General features: G+C 40.3%; 1 protein-coding gene and 1 long non-coding RNA gene across 3 annotated transcripts in view; one reads left to right on the forward strand and one right to left on the reverse strand.

Moving 5' to 3' along the window:
* Positions 1-19,306, reverse strand: EXOG (exo/endonuclease G). Of its 2 annotated transcripts, none has more exons than XM_053409901.1 (6): positions 19,204-19,306; positions 15,438-15,587; positions 14,249-14,388; positions 13,572-13,648; positions 12,491-12,605; positions 1-975 (listed from the first exon to the last, which is right to left on the reverse strand). In XM_053409901.1, the coding sequence occupies exons 1-6, from the start codon at positions 19,238-19,240 to the stop codon at positions 514-516; spliced, it is 981 nt and encodes a 326-aa protein (XP_053265876.1). In that variant the 5' UTR covers positions 19,241-19,306; the 3' UTR covers positions 1-513. The 2 variants fall into 2 exon arrangements, with proteins under 2 accessions (XP_053265876.1, XP_053265875.1); XM_053409900.1 differs by lacking the exon at positions 19,204-19,306 and adding an exon at positions 18,744-19,023.
* LOC128424085 (uncharacterized) overlaps positions 19,235-19,920 on the forward strand; it is a 10,535-nt gene continuing 9,849 nt past the window's right edge. The window contains exon 1 of the long non-coding RNA XR_008332922.1: positions 19,235-19,343. This is a non-coding gene — a long non-coding RNA (uncharacterized LOC128424085). The remainder of the gene's footprint in view (positions 19,344-19,920) is intronic.

The raw sequence follows: 19,920 nt of genomic DNA on the forward strand, positions 1-19,920 counted from the left end.
TCTTGGGGAAACATTTATTAAAAACTTGCTTGAGAACTGCCCCCCATCCCCCGGTTCTTGAATTGTCAGTTTATACAAACAGTCACTTACAAATGAATTTGTTCTCAAGAGGCATTTCTAGAGATTTAGATGAATGAAAACAAAGAAAAGGCTAAAAAAAATACAGCTGGCAAAGAATTACATAAATAATATATTTATTTCTACAGCATTTCTACAGCATCCTGTTAGAAAAGGAAAGTTATATCTAAGAGATGTCTACTTATATTCCCAAGATGACCATTTTCTATTTTTCTTGTATTCCAGAAGAGATTCAGAATAAAACTTACAACTGATGATGGATTTAGTAAAGGGCACAAACGAGTGACCTTAAGTCTCATTGCCAACCTGTGCCACAGGAGGTGTTTTAATTTCTCAGCAAAGTGCTGCACTTTCAGCATAGGCACACAACCAATGGGGAAGCTTGTCCAAGTTTTCTTCTTAGTAGTAGCAGAGTCTGTACAACAGTTCTTTATATTAACCAGATCTCCCTTCTCTAGCTTCCATTGATTTTTGCACTGCTAATTCCTCCTCCTTCTTTTTATAAACCTTTAAGAGATATTCATCGGGCTCAATTCCCTTTTCCTGTAATTCAGACATGATCTTTCTCAACCTTTCCAGTGTCCTTGCACTCTGCAACTTCCGAGTGGTGATGTACAGAGTGAACTCTTCCAAACTCATCAGCTTGCAAGTATCAACCTCACAGATATTTCTAACGTCTTTAGTTTTATTCACCTGTGGGAAGAAAACAAGGCCTGACATTCTCTCCAGGTCTTCAATACTAACTTGGAATTCTGGCAGCTGGTGGTCAAAGCCAATAGCGTCATTGGGTACCACGAAGGCCCCAAGTACCAAAGGATCTGTGGATGTTTCACTTCTTCGGGCCAGAATCACTTTGTAAAGATGCGAGGGTACAGCCACATCATCTTTTCCAATTACCTATCAGCAGAGCAGAGAGATTATATCACTCAAACTCATCAGAAAGGAGGCCATAATCCTCCCATATCTAGAACTAAAATTTTCTACATAATGTGCAGCTGCCAAACAGATTAAAAGGAACACCATACTGAAGACTCCACTACCCCAACATCAAACCAGCTGCAGTTCTCTCATGTAGAGCTGCCAAAATAAACTCAAGCTGATAATTGACAATGTTCCTATTCATGAAATACATAAATGAAATATGGTAAAAGGAAAACGTGATGACTACCTTCTATAGTTTATAAACCAAAGACAAAGCCCATGGAATCTGTGAACAGTACAAGAGGCAATCAATATAACAGATTATTATAACAATGACACTGAAGTAATAGTACATAAGAATTTATTTGAAATGGTCTCCAATTGTAACACATGGAAATTAGGCACAATGTAGTCAAAAAAAGCACTAAAAAGACCAAAAATATAAATTTCCTGGTGAAGAAGAATCTATTACAGAGTTCTTGGTGAGATCTCTCAAAAGTCTGACAAGGAGACAAGAACAGATTTTGGAGAAAGACAGTAAAAAGCATCATAAATTCTCTGTGAAAGCATGTCTACCCTGCACACAATCTGGTTAAATAGCAGTGACCCTGCCTTCTTTTATGGTATCCTGGGAACAGATTAGGAGTCTCAATTATAAAGAACAAGAGGGACAAGTGACAAAATGTAGCGTTTTCAGTTCAGGGCCATCACCTTTTCCAAGATACTGTATTCCCTTTCCTTCTCCCCTGCCCTCCGTTTCCCATATCCTAACATACGCCCCACACAACAGTCAGCATTTTGTGATCATTGAGCATGCTTTTTTTTTTTTACTTTATTTATACTTATGCATCATACAAACACTAAATAAAACAAGCAAATAATACCAAAATAGAAAAAATGCAAAGCCAGAAATACAAAAATACAAGCATAATGACATACACATAGATCACTGAGCATGTTCAGTCTTCTTTGGGCTATTTTTTTAAGGGGTGTGTGTCTCCCCTCCCTGTTTCTGGACTTCTGCAAACCTTGGGGTTCCCCTGAGTCTACTGATAGCTCACTCTTGTGCATGGATGTGGCAGTTTTGGTTAAATAGATATCAGCTCTCAGAGAAGGTTTGCTATTAGTATAAATGATTCTTTGATCTTCTGGAAAGCTGACGAGTCTACTGTAGCTGGTTTTAAGGGAGCCATGACAATGAAACCAGTTTAAAACTGGGTTATAGTGGTACTGCCAAGCTTGGGGAAAACATTTTATCAGGATGGTTAAATAGATGCTGTATAAATCAACAATGATGTTTGCCTTTTCCCCACAGATTGTTTCAGAACACTGATTGCAAAAAATTCCTCTTGTACCCTATACAACTGATTTGCCATTAAACTGATCAAAATGAAGAGGTGCTAAATTTGCTGTGATTGCAGGAAAAGAAAATATTTACCAAAGATGGATGTCTTTCATTCATAACACACACAAGTTGTTTTCCAGGTCACAGCTGATTACTTAAAAACAAAATGGTTTTAGTATCAGTATGTCAGACTTAGGACCAACACACTCTGCTTCACATGCTATATAATATAGTCACATATATGAGAGCAGGTTTTCACCCAATTTATGGAACTTTTTTCACAACAGTCACTGCGTGAAGACAGGACTGCATTTCTATTTGAAAGCTACTCTGGGAGTAAAAATGCTTTAAATAGGCACATAAAAGCACATGTATGCACGTATCTGAGGGTAGAGCAAGGCCTGGGGGAAAAAAACTGCTTCCATGTGACTAGGGGCTCCATGTTGAAAGTATGAAGTATATATTTGTGCAATATCAACCATCTCAGATGCTACAAACAGCGGTATCATCATCATGTTGGTGGTATCATCACTGAGGGCTGCCCAGTTGGCACTGAACTGTGACAAGGTCTTTTCAGTGGTAGCTCCCTGTTTGTGGAACGGCCACTTAGTGAGGTGTGTCTGCCTCCCTCATTACTGTATTGACTTTCAGCAGCAATTTGAAAACATTCCTGTTTAGCCAGGCATTTGATGGCTGAAAGGAACTACTCCTGGCAACCTTGAGATCTCTGGTTGAGATAATGGTTTTATTACAGTTTTCAGGATATTTTTAATATTCCAGTACTGTTCCAGTACTGATGTGTTTGCTGCCTTGGGCTCTTTTGGAAGGAAGGTCGGGACATAAATAAATAAATGTATTTTTAAAAAATAAATAAATGTAAAGGGTGATATATGCTGGGAGGGGAGAAGATCATTGGCAATGGAGGATCATCCCCTGCTCAGCTGGAAGGATACGCTTGTTAAAAATTCTGGAATTCTCAAACTGATCTTCCTTCTCTTTCATTCCATTCCATGTAGCAAGTCTTGAGTGACACACACACTCAGCACTCAGCTATGTAGATATAGTAGCTTTCTTGTTCTTTTCAAAGTTACAGAACCCGTTTTGTGAACAGCATGGAATCCTGGACTTCCATGGCTCATGAGAGAGAAGTGGGTGGTCTCTGCATGTAGGACCCGCTCGCCCATGAGGCGGAGTGAAGCAGCCTGCCTTGGGTGGTGATATCCTGCGCAGAAGTGCCCCCGCAGGTGCTCCATCCACGACAGGTGGAGTTGTGCAACTACTGCTTGAGATCTCACAAGATCTCTCCGGAAGCCGTTGCTGTGTGACCCCAGGAAGTGAGGCTTGGGGCGGGGGGCAGCATAGCACACCACCTTCCTGTTTTGCCTCCAGTGGTGAAATGGAATGGACCGCCTCTGCCTTCATGCACAGAGCTCCGACATCCACAAGGATCCAGCAGAGCCTCTGGAGCACAACAAAGTGGTTAAAGACTGTGTACTTTTATGCGATCAGCTATGGTAGTGCTTTCTTATTTGTAATGGGAGGTAGCAGTATCTTGCACAGAAGTAGTGAAAATAGCAATCAACTGACAGAGCAACAACAAGAACAAGAGACTAACTCCCACCACGTGAACGGCACTGCAAAAGACTTTTATGATTATAGTGCATTTTTGAGACAGGTAATGTGCATTGTTCCACATGATTGCTCAGCTCAAGCAAGCTGAAAAAATAAAAGCATGTTCATAAGCTATGTCTTTGTAGTTTTGAAAGTAATGTCTTCATTCTGAGAAGCGGTTCAAGCATGGGACTCTGGATATTTTATGCCCGAGTGCCACCTAGTGGCTTTTTAGATGTAGGTGCTCTACTCAAGAGCTTGCACATCAATTTCCATAATTTAGATCCGACACACATTTCTCTCGCTGCTTGACTGAGACAGACAGAGAGCATATGCCCTTATGGTAAGTGAACAGAAAGCATCTGAAAACTATTCATGCACACATGTCTTCTTTGATTTGTGATCATCTATTCACATACAAGGGATGATGAGAGAGTCACCATTTGCATCTTCTGCTGCAGCAGCGACACAGTCTGGCCAGAGAACAGCAGTGGCCTTTTTACAGTGTCAAAGACTTGCTGTGATTTAAAAGCTAGCACAAATAAAAACAAACTACAGTATTACATAGTGAAATTTGCTATCTAATTTACTGTTTCATTTGTACGATTTGTATCCAGCCTTTCATCATAAAATGGCAGGTCACAAAACGCAAAAACAAACAAACATAAAAACAGTCTTTAAAAATAATAAAACTTTAAAAAATATGGAATCTGGTCTTGTATATAGATTATTTATTTTAAATCATTTTTATACAACCTTTCACTTTTTTTAAATAACCTCAAAGCATGACTCACATCTCACAGCGTAACTGAGGTGGTCTAGAACGATACCATGGTTAATGGTATCACAAACCGCTGAGACATCAAGCAAGAGCAACAAGGTCACACAGACCCTGTCCCTCTTCTGGGTCATTCATTAGGGCAACCAAGGACCATTCCCTCCTGAAACTAGAATGGATCTAGAATGGGTCTAGATAATTGGTCTTCCACCTCAGTGTCTTGCAAATGGACTACTAAGTACCTTCCACAAAATGGGCACAGTAACAACCAGATGGCGCTATCATTAGCACAAAGAGAGGATCCAAAACCACACAGTTCATAAGGAAATAGAGCAAGGCATTGCTTAGGGGGTGGGGGAAATAAGTGGTTTAATTCACAATATAAACACAGTTACAGGACATGTTGCTGAACCTCTATCAATTTTGTTCTGCTAACTTACTATATATAGATTTGTTGACACCACTGGGTTAGTTTGGAAGACTTCAGTATTGTGGGAGACCATAGAGAGTGGCTTGCCAACACACTGTTCTGATTTTGCTGAGACTGGTATAAAAAGGAACAGCTAGCAGAGGCATGCCTTTATGTCAGATCTATCTAACACAAGTACCTCTACCAGAGTTGATTTAAGATAAGGTGACACCTAGGCTTTCAACAAAGTCTCCTTGCTAGTTGATTCCAGGATGGCATGTCTGTTCCATCAGTGAAGCTTTGTCCTGGGCTGACCAGAAATGCTCTCTCCTGAAGACAGGAGGGACCAGCCACCCCAAATGTGTACAGTAAGCCACAATTGTTCAGTTATGATCATCTGTTGTAGTTAAAACCTTTTGGGACCATCAACAAGATTTATTGCAACAGGGCATTGTGAGTGATTTATTCAAAGCTGGAAAAAATGAGCTGCTTTCTTGTTTTTGTCTATGCTTAACCCACATAAATGCCCCAAATTCACCAGCCACTGCTAAATCATATTTTATGATATCCTGTGGCTGAGGAAACTGTATTTCTGGGGCACTCACAGTGAGGGGTGCTAGCCCCATCACCTGCTATTAGCATGTCAGGGCTTTGTTCCAACCTTAGTATTTGCTTTGAGGAAACTCTTCCCATTTTGCGGCCCACCCAAAGAAAGCAGCTACAACAGGTCAACAAAGAGAGGGAGAATGCCAATTGGTATGACAGGTAAGTGTGAAAAGCGAATTATTACAACACATGAAAAAACACAATGTGTCTGCATATCACTACCAGTGTCAATTACTGAAAGTATACCTGGAACAATGTTCCAGTGTAATAGCTTCTCTTGATTTCGTACTGCTGCAGAAATCTGGGTCTCATGACTTTGAATCGTTTGATGATGTGTTTCAGCTGGAATATTGGTCAAAATTTCTAACTTTACTAGACACATACCACATTATTCATAGGGCTGAATGTCAGGAACCATTGTCCCTTCTATTCTACCCTGCCTGGGAGCAAAATAAATTACCCCAAACAAACTGTGTTCACAATGGCTACTGCACAATCCTGAAACTGGCATCAGTAGATGACCTGACCCAAACCCAAATCTGAACTTCATGTAGGTGTCACAAAAGCATTTATTTGAACTTAGCATTTGGTGGTGGGAATAAATGCTGGCAATATGATAGGGTTTTAACATTCAAGGCGTAATCCAAATAAAAGTTGGTGTGCAGTTAAGTAATTATAGTGCAATCCTATGTTTAGTCATGATTATGTTGAGCTATAAGGGCCAAAAGGTCTCAGATTCAATTCCTGGCATCTCCAGGTAGGGCAAGGGAAGACTTAACCTCTGCAACCCTACCACTAGACAGCATAGACAAAACAAACAAACAAAAACAGCTAGATGGACCAATGGTATGACTCAGTATAAGGCAGCTTCCTGTGTTCTCAAGGAGATCAAAGCAATGTAACTGTGCTGGATTGCACTGTTAAGACCCATTTATTTCAATGGAATTTAGGCACTGACTATGATTGAAAATCAATTGAATAATCATCTGCCTTTGAAACTATTTATTGATTACATGTAGATAAATCAGCATATTACCCAAATGTCAATGTAAGTGCTTTTTCTGAAATACCAAAAGTAAAATAACTTTTCATAGATCATAGCATCATAGAGCAGCTGTCCCATATGGGGATCAAACCTGCAACCTTGACATTATTTTAATATTTGATAAATAAAAACTACTTCTAATTGTCAGAAAGAAACACCACCTTTAACATCTTATTGCAATTTTCCAAACAAAATTAGTATTTAAAAAGCAAAACTAGTCTAAATTTGCTGTCCTATGAATTATAACTGACCTTTGATTAATCAATTACAACTTTCACTGACTAACTTACCAATTACACTGTAGCCCTATTTATTCTTCACTTTTTAAATTGTAAGTGGTATCTCTGGGAGTATGTGAGCTAACATCACATCTTCCATATATAAAATATGGGTTTTGTATGGCACAAAACTGGCCTCATTTTTATGGGACAGAGAATACATAGAACTCTCTAAAAGTATCAAGTTTTCCAATACACAAATCCAAATGGGTCATAGAGGCAAGTAGTGTTTTATGCTTCCAGAAAGTCACTGAAAAACCCACCACTTAAAACTTAGAAGAAAAATGCATTTTCACCCAGCCTTTCCCTTAAGTTGGTAATGTGAAGCATAACAGTAGAACTTTGCCTGCCAACTGTTCCCCAGGTCAAGCGTTCTTTTAGCAACATATATAAACAGCTATCATATAACCCTTCTCCAGCTGTAGCAGAGAAAGTGACCTGAAGAAACTATTAGAGAAATACACCTTTAAAGAAAGATATTTCCTCTGTTGGCAACATAAACAGGCAGAGTGTAAGAAGAAATATATCAAGATCTTTGTGAGTCAGTGCCCTCTAGTGAGTGGGCAATGCAATGCCGCCACTGTAAACAAAATTAGTGGATATCACTGGACCTTTGCCTCAGAGATGGCAATTACCTGAGATTTCTGCAGGGTACGGTCAATAGAAATCAAATTTCATCAAGACTTAGCTGCCAGCACACATTATCCACCGCTGCACACTTCGCCTTGCATCAGAGGCAATGTTGTCAGATGCATTAAAACAACATCCACAGAAACTCTGCGTGCCCCAGTGACCCTTTCCTTCCCGAATGTACTTCAGAATCCTTGAAATCTTGGTGGAACTCTGTAGGCTCAGAAAAATAACCTTATTCCACCTCATCCACAAACTATGTTGTTCCGCTCCAGGCAAGGCTGCGCCACAAGAACTGCCATACCAAATCAGGCTAAAGAGCCATCTAGCCAAGTCCTCTGCCTCTAATGGCGGCCAGCCAGGTGCTTCAGGGGAGCTCACACGCAGGATGGAGATAGCAATCCCCTGTAAGCCTACTACCCCTATGAGTGATCTAATCCATTTTTAAAGCTGCTGGTGCTACAGGCCATCAAAACATTCTGTGGTAGTGATGACCACCACAGATGTGGACATACAGCTACACTGGTCTGCCCTGAATCAAATTTTAGTCAAGTTCATTGGATGACCTTAGAATTGTAGCCTTTTAGAAACACATGAATCAGAGGAATTATCTTAACTTTCAAAGTGAGCCACAGACAACATTATTGATACTCATTTTTTAATCAGCTATCTAGGACCAGCATAACGAGAAGGTGGGGTCCAAAAATTCATTTAACTGCAATATAATTGTGCGGTGATTACTAGACACACTATCCTTCTTGTTTCTTGCTTAATCAGCTATCTAACACCAGAATAACGAGAAGGTGGGGTCCCAAAAAATCATTTAACTGCAATATAACTGTGCAGTGATTTCTAGACACACTATCCTTCTTGTTTCAGAATAAGCCTGTGGCTTCCTTGAGTACAGCGTCTCCAATGAAGTGTTTGGTTTTCCCAAGCTGTTACTTGAGCGATGACACTGACCATTAAATATCTTCCTGAAGATAACATTATTCTAACAGATATCACCTCAGGCCTGGCCCGTTCACTTGAGCTTTATTATAAACATCCTTTACAGAAGGGAACTAACATTGGCGCTGTGCAGAATTCGCTTCTTCATTAGATTTATTTTTCTGGTTACAATTGTCTTAAAACAATATGAAGTGTCCACTACTCCATTACTCTCTGGATTACTGTTGTTATTGGGTGCTTTTTACTGCTTTTGTCCTTTTTACCCAGCTTTTCAATCTCAGAAGGCTGTATCAGGAAACGACTTCAGGGAGCTCCAAGTTAACATGAAGTGAAACCTAGACTCCGAAGGGGCTTCTGCTTGATGTTACTTCAGTATTTACTCCCGCTTTGGTCATATGTACTGAAATAGGAAAACCATGAAAGGCAATAAAATATAGGACATCTCTCTTGACCTGGATATGATTGAATCCTTTTGTGTCCCCCTAAAAGGTGTAGACAGTACCACCAGGCAGCAACAAATGTATTATTGTGTCCTGCCTTCATTGTTTAAGGTAATTGTCCTTGAAATTAATGAGAAAATGATAACATATTCTTAGGAGATATTATTAGCATTCATATTAATTCTGCATCCCTCCTTCAGACATTGTTATTCTTTTGGAAGGATGTTTATCATTCCAATCTTGTGTATTAAATAGAAAATCTGCCTACTGTGTCTATCACACTCTCTTGTTCCCCATCAGCATATAATTTATTTTTTTAAGCATACAAAATTTCTTAGCAAAATTATGAGTTGGTACTGTTAGTGATACACTTATTTATTTTCTCACAATGCTATAAAAGCTACTAGTAATACAGGGTTGCTTTTTGTAAAGTCATCCCCCCAAATGTACAGAATATTTGCAGAGAAAATGCCTGTAATTCTTGAGAAATATTAGAATTGTAGAGTCTGAAGAGTCTACGAGGGTCATCTAGTCCTACCCTCTACAATGCAGGAATCTCAGCTAAAGCACCCATGACAGATGGCCATTCAACCTCTGCTTAAAAACCTCCATGGAAGGAGAGTGTGCCACCTCCCGAGGGAGTCTGTTCCACTGTCGAACAGCTCTTACTATCAGAAAGTTCTTGTTTAGTTGGAATCTCCTTTTTTCTAACAAGTATCTATCTTCTAAACTCTTTCTTAGAAAAAATATATATTAAGTTCTTCCGAAAAACCCTCAGTGAAAACAGCTGGTCAAAGTTCTTTAAAAACAACTGTTTATGGTAGAGACAGACAGAAAAAAGTTCTTTTTTATTTTTAAAAAAACCTTGTCATTAAAACTCAATTAAAAATATTTGATAAAAGCCCACAACCAAGGCTGGTAGGGGGAAGGGTTTATCCCCAGTGTTGTACTCAAATCTTTTTCAGATCAGTAATTAGTAAAGTATGATTCCCCAGCATCCCGAGAAATCCATCAGAGAAGTATAATGGTTCAAAATGTAGATGACCTGACCTTCCTCAGAATGAAAAATCCTGAGGTTTCATACAGGAGGTTTGGCAAGACCCATTATCCACATGCTATTCACATTTTTAAAATAAAGTGAACAGAATAATTCAACATCATTAACAGTGAAAGGCAAACATAACTGAATAGCTATAATTGAATAACAAGGCAGACATTAATTAATGTGTATGCTTAATCAGCTAATTCACAAGCCATTTAGATTTAAGGCTTTGTAGTTGGAAAATCCCCTCCTAAAGGGTAAGGGCAGTTCTGTAAGAGAATGACCTGCCTAGAGGGCTTGTATAAATTCCCTTCTTTATTTGGCTTGTTTCATCCACTTTAAAACTGTTGGGGGAGGCAATCCAGGGCATTCTCCAACTCAGGGGGAAAAGCTAGGGATCTGATCCACGCTTATTTAAAACAAATCCAAGCCAGTAAGCCATTTTTTGGTGGCAAATGCTTCCTCAGGCAGTTGGAGCTGATACATTAAGAGCCTCTGATAAACAGTGGGCTGCATCCAAGCAACAGATTCACAAAGTAAACCTGATAAAAATCACCTTATAATGTTTTTAATATGCCAAAAGTCAACGTGAGAAATAATCCCTCTGAACATCTTGCTTTCTGGTGGATGTGTTTCATGGCAGAAGCAAGCCTGAGTCCTGTAGGACTTTGTTCTTAAGAAACTGTGCATAGCTGGTGAGGGGAACCTTTGGCCCTCCAGATGTTGTTGAACTATGACTCCCATCATCATGATAGCTGTGCTTGCTGGGAGTTGTAGTTCAGTAATATTTGGAGGGCCAAAAGTTCCTCACACCTGGTGTATAGAGGTGCTGCCTAATATGGTTTCTCACAGCAGCACTGTATTTATTCATTTGTGAGAGTGATACTTTTTACAGTCTTGTTTGCAAAATAATTCTTATTTTTGCTAAACATATTCCGATTTATTCGTAATTTAACTAGTTGTTCTCATTGTTTAAATTAAACATAGTTAGGTTAAAAATAAAAGATCCAAGTCTGTCCATATACTTCAGCAATGAAATCCCCTCAAATAAGAGACTTTCAATGAAATATAAAGCATATATAAGGGGGAGAATCCAGAGTCTGGGAATTCTGGGTGACAAAATTATAAATTTTGCATTTAATATGGGTTCAATCTGAGTGAAATGTAGGAGGAAAAATGATTGCAAAAAGACACATTTAGAAACAAAGATCTGCTAGCAGACAAAAGTCACTAAACTGACATTCTCCAGAGAACAGCAGTATATAAAGCAAGATGCTGTCATTTTGATTTGCTCTGGACGAAGATGGAAAACCTGCTCCTGCCTCTCCAGTGACACAGAAGAGATTCTTCCTGTTGGCATTCTCTTTTACGTTTTCAGACATACATTTATATTCTGCAAATGTGTCTCCCAAATATCAAGTGTGGTCATCAATTTGTATTTGCAACGAATGCTTCACCAAGGCAGACAAAACGATGGCACAGACCTTGAGACACACCAAATTCAGCCAACAGATAGCAGCAGCTTCAGATTAATTTCTTTGGTAATGAGAAGTAAGTGGTAACATAACCCAAGAAAGGAGCATTGCCATAAGCAATACTTTGGGAGTTCCTCTTTTTGCTTAAGAGATCTAAAAATAATCACATGTCCATAAGGGCAAAACAAAAACACAAAAACAATAGTATAAAGCCATTAATTTAATAGTTAACTTTAAACAGTGCACAGCCACTGGCTGAAAACAATTTAAGTGAGCTTGAAGAGGATATGGCTATAAACCAGAGCTAAAATAATTAATTTATGCATTATTATTTTTTAAATGTAAAGCGTGTTTTAAGCTCGTATTTCTAGAATTCACAACAATATTTGCATCATATTAAGCAAGCCACAGAACTTCACTTTTCTGGATGCATAATTTTGATTTGTTTCACACACAGTAAGCACAGCTCTGTTAAAAATCCACCACTTGATTCCTAGTATCTACTGCCTGCAGAGATGGCATGCACTTCATTGCCTCTTACTGTTCTTACTCAGTTCTGTTTGCTGCCCACAAATTGTCACTACTCCTTCCTCACAATACGTGACTTAAATTTTGCTACTTGGGCCTCTGGACCTATTCTATGCATGTGATCCCATATTTATATTCATCAGCTGAGACCACAAAGCAAATTCAAAAGGACTACTCAACAGTATAAGGCCTCAAATCGTGCAACCTTACCACTGGTTGTTATTGCCTTTCTCACACATGCAGTTCCAAGGCTGCATCCAGTTCAACTCCTAAGAAAACCTGCATGGCAGAAAACCCCCAACAAAATCAAAGAGGACTTTGTTCCAATTATATGGCTAGGTTCAATAGCTTACCTGATACACAACCCTTTTTTTCCCATCATCATCCATCTGAGGTAATGTCAAAGGTCCAGAAACAATCCAGACATCTTCAAATCTGTCAGTCAGTTCCCGGCAATACATTTCTAGCCTGAAATTAAGCCAAAATAGTTTAAACATATTTTGTTTGACTAGCCTGGGGCTGGGGAATTCCAAACATACCTAGAACAGAGAAGGGCAGTGGGGCATTTTAGGGATGGGATAACATTTCCCAAGCTAAATATATTAAGTAAGCATGATGAGCAAATGTGAGCTTTATTCTTCAGTTTATTCCTATATGGCGCTTTAGCTCGGCAACCAGATCACAAATCAGGTCTCTGCCTTGTTTGCTTACATTCATATGTATCTTTGCACATGCTTGTGTTATTGTTTGGTCTGTACCTTGGGGAAGCTATTAGTGGAAATGCTTTGTTTGCAGCATGCAGAGTCAATACTTTAAAAAGCCAATACTTTATTTGCACCTTTTATATTCAAGCTGATTGGTAGAAACGGTGCTTTGTTTCCAACATGCTCAGCGAGTAGAGGTCAGAGTGTATCTGTTTACAATGCGTAGTAGGCAGAGACCCATTCCTGGACTCACCCACATTAGTAGCTACCAAATTAACAGAAACCATTATCATACTGTTTTCCCTGCTTGAAGCGAGCTAATTCTATTTCTGTGCTAGTGTGTGTCTAATTAATTGAATTCCATTCCATTCCATTGGATTTGTAGGCTTTAAAATGCCGTGCACTGTATGCCTTCAGGAAGAGAAATATTATAAATCTCAATAAATAAATATATGAACCCTGGACTAAGGCTTAATATGCCTGCCACTTGCCCTGGGCAGCACTTCTCTCTTTGCATAAACAGACTATAGGAGCTTTCTGGCTAGATCACCAGAATGCTAATATGTGTGTTCCTCCCCAGAGAAAGCTACATTTCTAGTTTATTTCTTTATTTTTGGTGCTTCTTCCCTTGCCTCCCTCTCTCCAGGTTAGGCTGACACATTATTAAAATGTTTAAAATATCACTAAACAAAATTTTACCTTGAATTTAGTTAATCTAGTAGCAATTTACCTATTCCAGAATCCAGCATTATTCTGATAGTTCTGGGGTACAATGTTGGATAGATAAAATGTTTCTGCCATAGCCTTCTGTAAGAAAAAAGAATTGTAAACTAAATTTTGGATAGATACCTAGACCTACTTAAAGGCTCAGAATGAAACAGAATAAAGCAGTCATTTGTCAATGTTTATCTCTTTCAGCAAGAACCACTAAGAACATTCTAATACATTTACACACAGAACAACAGTGCCCCAACATCATTCTGTTACATGATATATTACATTTCAAAACCGGTGCCTTCAAATTCAATCTGCTGTTTAAATTACCCACTTCCCCCTGGTCACTACGGCTAGCACAGTCTTCCCCAAATTGTTGGTCTCCAGATGTTCTGGAGTACCTCTCACCATCTCTAATCAATAGCCATATTAGCTGGGGCTAATGTGAGTTGTAATCTAAAATGTCAGTTGGGCGCCAAACTGGAGAAGGCTGGGTTAGCAATGTTTTCCAGTTCTCTCAAAGCACTTTCACAGCTCTGTCATTGATTTTAGGAACCATGGATTCTGTTCCAGTCCCATGTTTAAACTACTGCCTAGTTCTGCTGAAAACATGATGTACAAATTGGTTTTAATGTTCTCCCCCCCCCCCCCACGCAAAGAAACAACAAGCCAAGAATTAAGTAGCAGTCCTACTGGTGAATATTTGTTATCCCCTGCTGGTGCCATATGGCCTCGTGACCAGCCACTCCCGATGTAGTCTTCATTCAAGGCAGTGAATATTGGAGGGATGCTAGGATCTGGTCTAAATTTGCAATGTTTTCTGTCCGCATTGCCTGAGGAACAAAAACAAGTTGTTCAGCAAACCTTTTCTTTTTTAAAAAAGACAAAAACTATACTAAATGCAACTGACAAAACTGCAAAATAAACAGCAATCCTAAACAATATCCTAGAATACAGTCCGTTCACATGGAGCACTGACAAGGCTTATTGATCTCCATTATTATCCTGTGTGAGCTGGCAGTGTGCATTCAAGACTCCCATGAAACTCTGCATTGCAAGGAAAAACCAGTAGGTGAGCTGTCTTTCAGGGAAGATTGTCCTCTATTACTGATGTTTCTCACCGAGAAATCTGGTAAGCCTCAGATGAGTTCTCTACTCCTACACACATCATGTGCACTTTGCCAATCACTCTACATTGCCTGCAGAGATCCACATGTTTAAGGGTCACAAAGGGAAGAGTATGTAGAAAGGGCAGGAATCACATGGAAATGAAAGCCTTCATTGACTGAACAAGTCCATATCAATGATAAACAAAAAGAAGGGGTTACTTACATTGGATAAAATGCCTACAAGCTTGCACCAAAACTAGTAGACATCCATACGATATGCTCTTAAATTCCACAGACATCCACTATCTATCTTGCACCTACTGTATCAATTTGAAGTCTCACCCATAGATGAAAATAATATTTCTGGGCTAGCAAGAAGCACCTTCATGCTCACATATGCTTTCTTCAGGATCTATAAATTTTGGATGAGCTTGGCTTCTAGCAGGCAGTGAGGTTCAGTTTTCTCATGTCCTGATCCATAGAGGCAAAGCATCCCTCTTTTGTACCTCCTGCCCAGCCACTTCTGCCAACCACATCTATGAAATCTTGTGCTCTTTACAAGACTATTGAAAGCTAGTCTATGTGGAAAACATAATTTACCCACCTGACAGAAGAATCCTATGCATTTTTTACTCAGAAGCTCCTCTATGCTCAGTGAGGCTTACTCTCAAACAAAGGTCCTATTACTCGTGCACAGCCAGTGAATTGCTTCTAACCCACAAGTAATAAATTAATTACAAGCAATGAACAAATACACACAAGAGTTCACTTACCCAAAGTCTTATGTTTGGAAATATGTTCAATCACCCATCTAGGCACTCGTTTTGCCTGATCATAAGATAATGCATGATTGGTGTAATGTCTGATCTGTGTTCCAGCTGCAGGAAATCCATACTTTTCCAACACAGTCTCTGTTATGGGTTCTAAGAGAGAAATAAAGAGTTTTAAGGCCAGAACATGTGGGGTTTGTTTTCTCCCACTGAAGAGTAGCCAGAAAGGCGTCAAATGCCTAAGAACCCCATTAACAACTGAGAATTTACCCAAGACTTACAAAACCATTTTCATTTCTGGTAGTTTCAAGTGTATGAGGCTAAGCTTTCTTTCCATGCAAAGCACCACATACATGGATGGTGACAGTATTATTGCAATGCGCTCTATGTAGGGGCCAGGTTGGGATGCTCGTTGGTACAAAATGCTGCAGCTTGACTGCTGATGGAGCCAGACTGCTGCCAGCAAGTTACACCAATGATTATAAGCTTGCACTAGCTACCCTTATGTTACTGGGCCAAGTTCAAGTTTCTTGTATCAATTTTTTAAAGGCCATTAACAACAGGGATCCAGAGTACCTTCAGGGTTGCCTGGCTTCTCAATTGCCTGATCACTAAGACCATTAAGGAAGTCTCTGTTAGTTGTCCCTCATAGCTCACTCATGGATTGTATTCACCAGGAACTATGCATTCAGTACAGTCAACTGATTCTGTGGAACTAATGATTAAAAATTCACCAGTTTTAATCACAACAACCCTGTGAAGGTAGGTTATGCTGAGAGAAAAGTGAAATCACTAGCCCATGAAGAAGTGAGCTTCTTGCCTGGTGACTGTGATAATCTAATTATCATTAATATTATTTATTATATTTCCATCTGAAGATCACAGGGCAGTTTATAATATAAAAACACAAAAATACATACCATAATAACAAAAGCCTAAACACCAGTTGAAATGGATTTAAAAATCAGTTTCTTCCAAGAGCACCAGGATCTGGTCTGCAATTACCCGTTCAAGAACCTTTCCCAAGAAGGCCCTCCTAACAGTGTGGTAAGTACTAGTGATCCATCTTGATTACCCAATGTTACCCAATGCAGAGCCTTTAATGTAGTGGGTTCTACTATCTGGAACACCTTTGCCCTGGAAATAAGGCATGCACTAAGTATTGCACCATGTGGTTTCTACACATGCTAAAAGCTTTGATTTTTACCCAGGCCTTCCCAGATTAGTCTGCAGTCAACGATTTATAGTATACTGTGTTGGTTTGTGTTATTTTATTACAGTATGTACTTTTATTCTGAACTTTTGTACAATATTTTGTGGTTTTCGAAATGTTAAATGGTTTATACATGTTTCAAAATAAAATAAATAATAGTAAATAATAATTGAACTGGAAATTGAACCTGGGCCTCCCTAGTTCAAGGCTGATACTCTAACCACTACACCACGCCGGCTTATCCAGAGGCATGTGGTGGCTACTGATGGAAGCAGAATTATGGGCTGGATTGACGTTTGGTCTGACGTTCTAACAGCAGAGGAGTCCTGCCACAAAAAGAGATAGGACCAACCCAGGCATCACCCAACAACAGAGAATTTGAAAGGAAGGTTGATGAGAGCCTACTTCACTTATCACAAAATTAAAAACTTTCTATCCTTTCAAAACACAAAACATTTTAAAATGTTGTTGGGTTGAGAAGTGATGTGGGCTTATTGTGTACTTGTAACCTTTCGCCCACCACTTCAGATTGATTTTTTGATAACAGTTATACAAATACACTTAAAGCCACCATAAAATGAAAAATATGTCATTGCTAGCAATTTACTGCTGGTGTGATACAGCCAGACAAAACCACTTTCTCAATACAGTGCTGATTGATTTTCAATGTATACAGGGAGAAAAGTGGCAGATGTTATTTTTAATTCAGTTTATATTTAACAATTCAGGAACAAACCACAGGTTGTTTGGTTCGATTTTTGTGCCATGGTAAAAAAAACCCCAATTGTTTGCATTAAAAAACGTACTACTTCTGCAGAAACAAAAGCGAACAAATGTTTAAAAACAACTTATTTCAACATAAATTGTTATAAACAGAAAGCAATAGATAAAAGAAACAAATACTTTGTTCTCTTGTGCACAATTTTTTCATACCATGCTGTAAAATGTAACTAGCATGACACCTAAGGGCCTACAATGCCATATTAATGAAAGGCAAATTCACTGTAAATTTGTGCAATACTTTTTTTCTTTAGAAATCGCTAACAGGGTTTTAGTGGCTAGAGAGGGAAATTTTTAAATAAAGATGGATAGATAAGAATGGGAGACCACCAGGAGTCCCATTTAAAAGTTTAATCTAGATAAACTGTTTTTTTTTTCTTTAAAAAAAGATATTTAAGTGTTGAAGAGAAATGTAAGCATTTGAGGAAATGTGAACATTTCATTTTCAACTGCTGGCCACTGTAGAAAACAGTATGCTGGGCTAAATGAGCCTTTGGTCTGATCTCGGGGAAGAGTGATAATCAGCTCAGTCACACAGGGTTTCCAAAACTTAGGTCTCCAGCTGTTTTTGGACCACAACTCCCATCATCCCTAGCTGGCAGAACCAGTGGTCAGGGATAATGGGAACTGTAGTCCAAAAAGCAGCTGGAGACCCAAGTTTTGGAAACCCTGGTAGAAGACAAGCTGTCCCCAGGATATTCCCCAATGGCATCTGCCTGAAACCCTGGGGAGCCTCTGCCAGTCCGTGTAGGCAATACTGAACTGGATGGCGCAACGGTCCCGATTCAGTGCAAGGCACCTTCCCATATTCCTATTTAATTTGAAACTGCGCCAGATCAACAATAAGGTAAAAGGTAAGCACCAGGAAAACAACACGGAAAAAGCTGGAGAAAAATCAACAGCAAAAACGTCAAAAACAACACGAGAAGTTTTGGGGTTTTTTTAAACATGGCGCCCAAATGCTACCCAAACCGGTGCCCGGAGGGAAAACAGAAAACTCTTCAAATTCTCCCGAAACTGTCGAAATTAGCTGTTGCTAATCCTTTTATTACCAAAAAGAAAAAGATGTAAGCATTATATCAGCAATATTCCTCTCCGGTCTCCTTTTTTTATATGATGCTCTTTAGTGGAAAGCTCTACGGGCGCAGACCCGCCGCTGACTGACGGCTGCCTTCTGTATAGCAGGCCCACTTTCCCCCTCAGCCGCGCGTCGCCAACGGGCGCCCTCAGCCATCGCTCCGGCCGCCGTGACCGGAGAGCAGCGCTCCCGCCAGCGAGCCGGGTCGGCAGTTGCGCCTGCGCACTCGCTCGCTTACCCTCCTGAGGCGGCGTTGGCGGCGGCGGTTGCTGTTTTGCCGAGGCGGAGGCGGCGGCCGCGGAGCTCTGCAGGGCCGCGGGTGGGAGACGGGGCTCCCCGAGGAGTTTGCGGGCAGTCAGCGCAGAGGCCGCGGCTCCCAGCGCCGCCCCGCACACGAAGCCGCCGAAGAAGCGGCTCCGGGCGAGGCGGGCGCCCAGCGACCCGGCCATGATAGCGGGCCTGAGGGAGGGGAAGGAGCCTTTCCGCCTCCGCCTCAGTCCGCCTCTCTTTGCTCCGCCTCGTGAGGGGAGGAAAAAGCGCGCGAAAGCCAAGCTCGCCAACGGGAGCCGTCCTGAAGCAGGGCAAAAATCTGCTATCCTCACTTGTACAATTAATTACTCGTGAGACGGGTTGAAGAAAGAGTCCATAAACTTATTTACTGCAGTAAAATGTCCCGTCCCCCCACCACAAGGACATACCTGGAATAATATTGTGTCCCCGTTCTGGGTGCCACATTTTAAGAAGGGTGTTGACAAGCTGGAAGGTGTGCAGAGGAGGGCGACCAAGATGGTCAAGGGTCTGGAAACCAAGCCTGATGAGGAACAGTTGAAGGAGCTGGGTAGGTTGAGCCTGGAAAAGAAGAGGATGAGAAGAGAGATGATAGCCATCTTCAAATATCTTAAGGGCATGGAAGAGGGAGCATGCTTGTTTTCCCCTGCTCCGGAGGGCAGGACTTGAACCCATGGCTTCAAGTTGCAAGGAAGGATATTCTGGCCATAGCTGTCAACTTTTCGTTTTTCTTGCGAGGAATCCTATTCGGAATAAGGGAATTTCCCTTTTTAAAAATGGAAACGTTGACAGCTATGATTCTGGCCTAAACATCAGGAAGAACTTTCTGATGGTAAGAGCCATTTGACAGTGGCGCGGTCTCCGTCAGAAGATGGGGAACTTCTTCCTTCCTTGGAGGTTTTGAAGCAGAGGTTGGATGGTAATCCATCAGGGATGCTTTAGTTGTTCCAGCATTGCAGGGGGATAGACGGCCCTTGTGGTTCCTTCGAAATCTACAGTTACTCAATTATAAAGTACAACAATTCCACATTCCGTTGTTTTATATTGGGAAAGGTTTTTCTAACTACGTATTTATGGATAGAACTGTTTTATTTGCTTTACAGGTGCATATTTTATTGCTTGTGGCC

Source organism: Podarcis raffonei, chromosome 12 (assembly GCF_027172205.1).
Source record: "Podarcis raffonei isolate rPodRaf1 chromosome 12, rPodRaf1.pri, whole genome shotgun sequence".
In the NCBI taxonomy this organism is placed as follows: domain Eukaryota; kingdom Metazoa; phylum Chordata; class Lepidosauria; order Squamata; family Lacertidae; genus Podarcis; species Podarcis raffonei.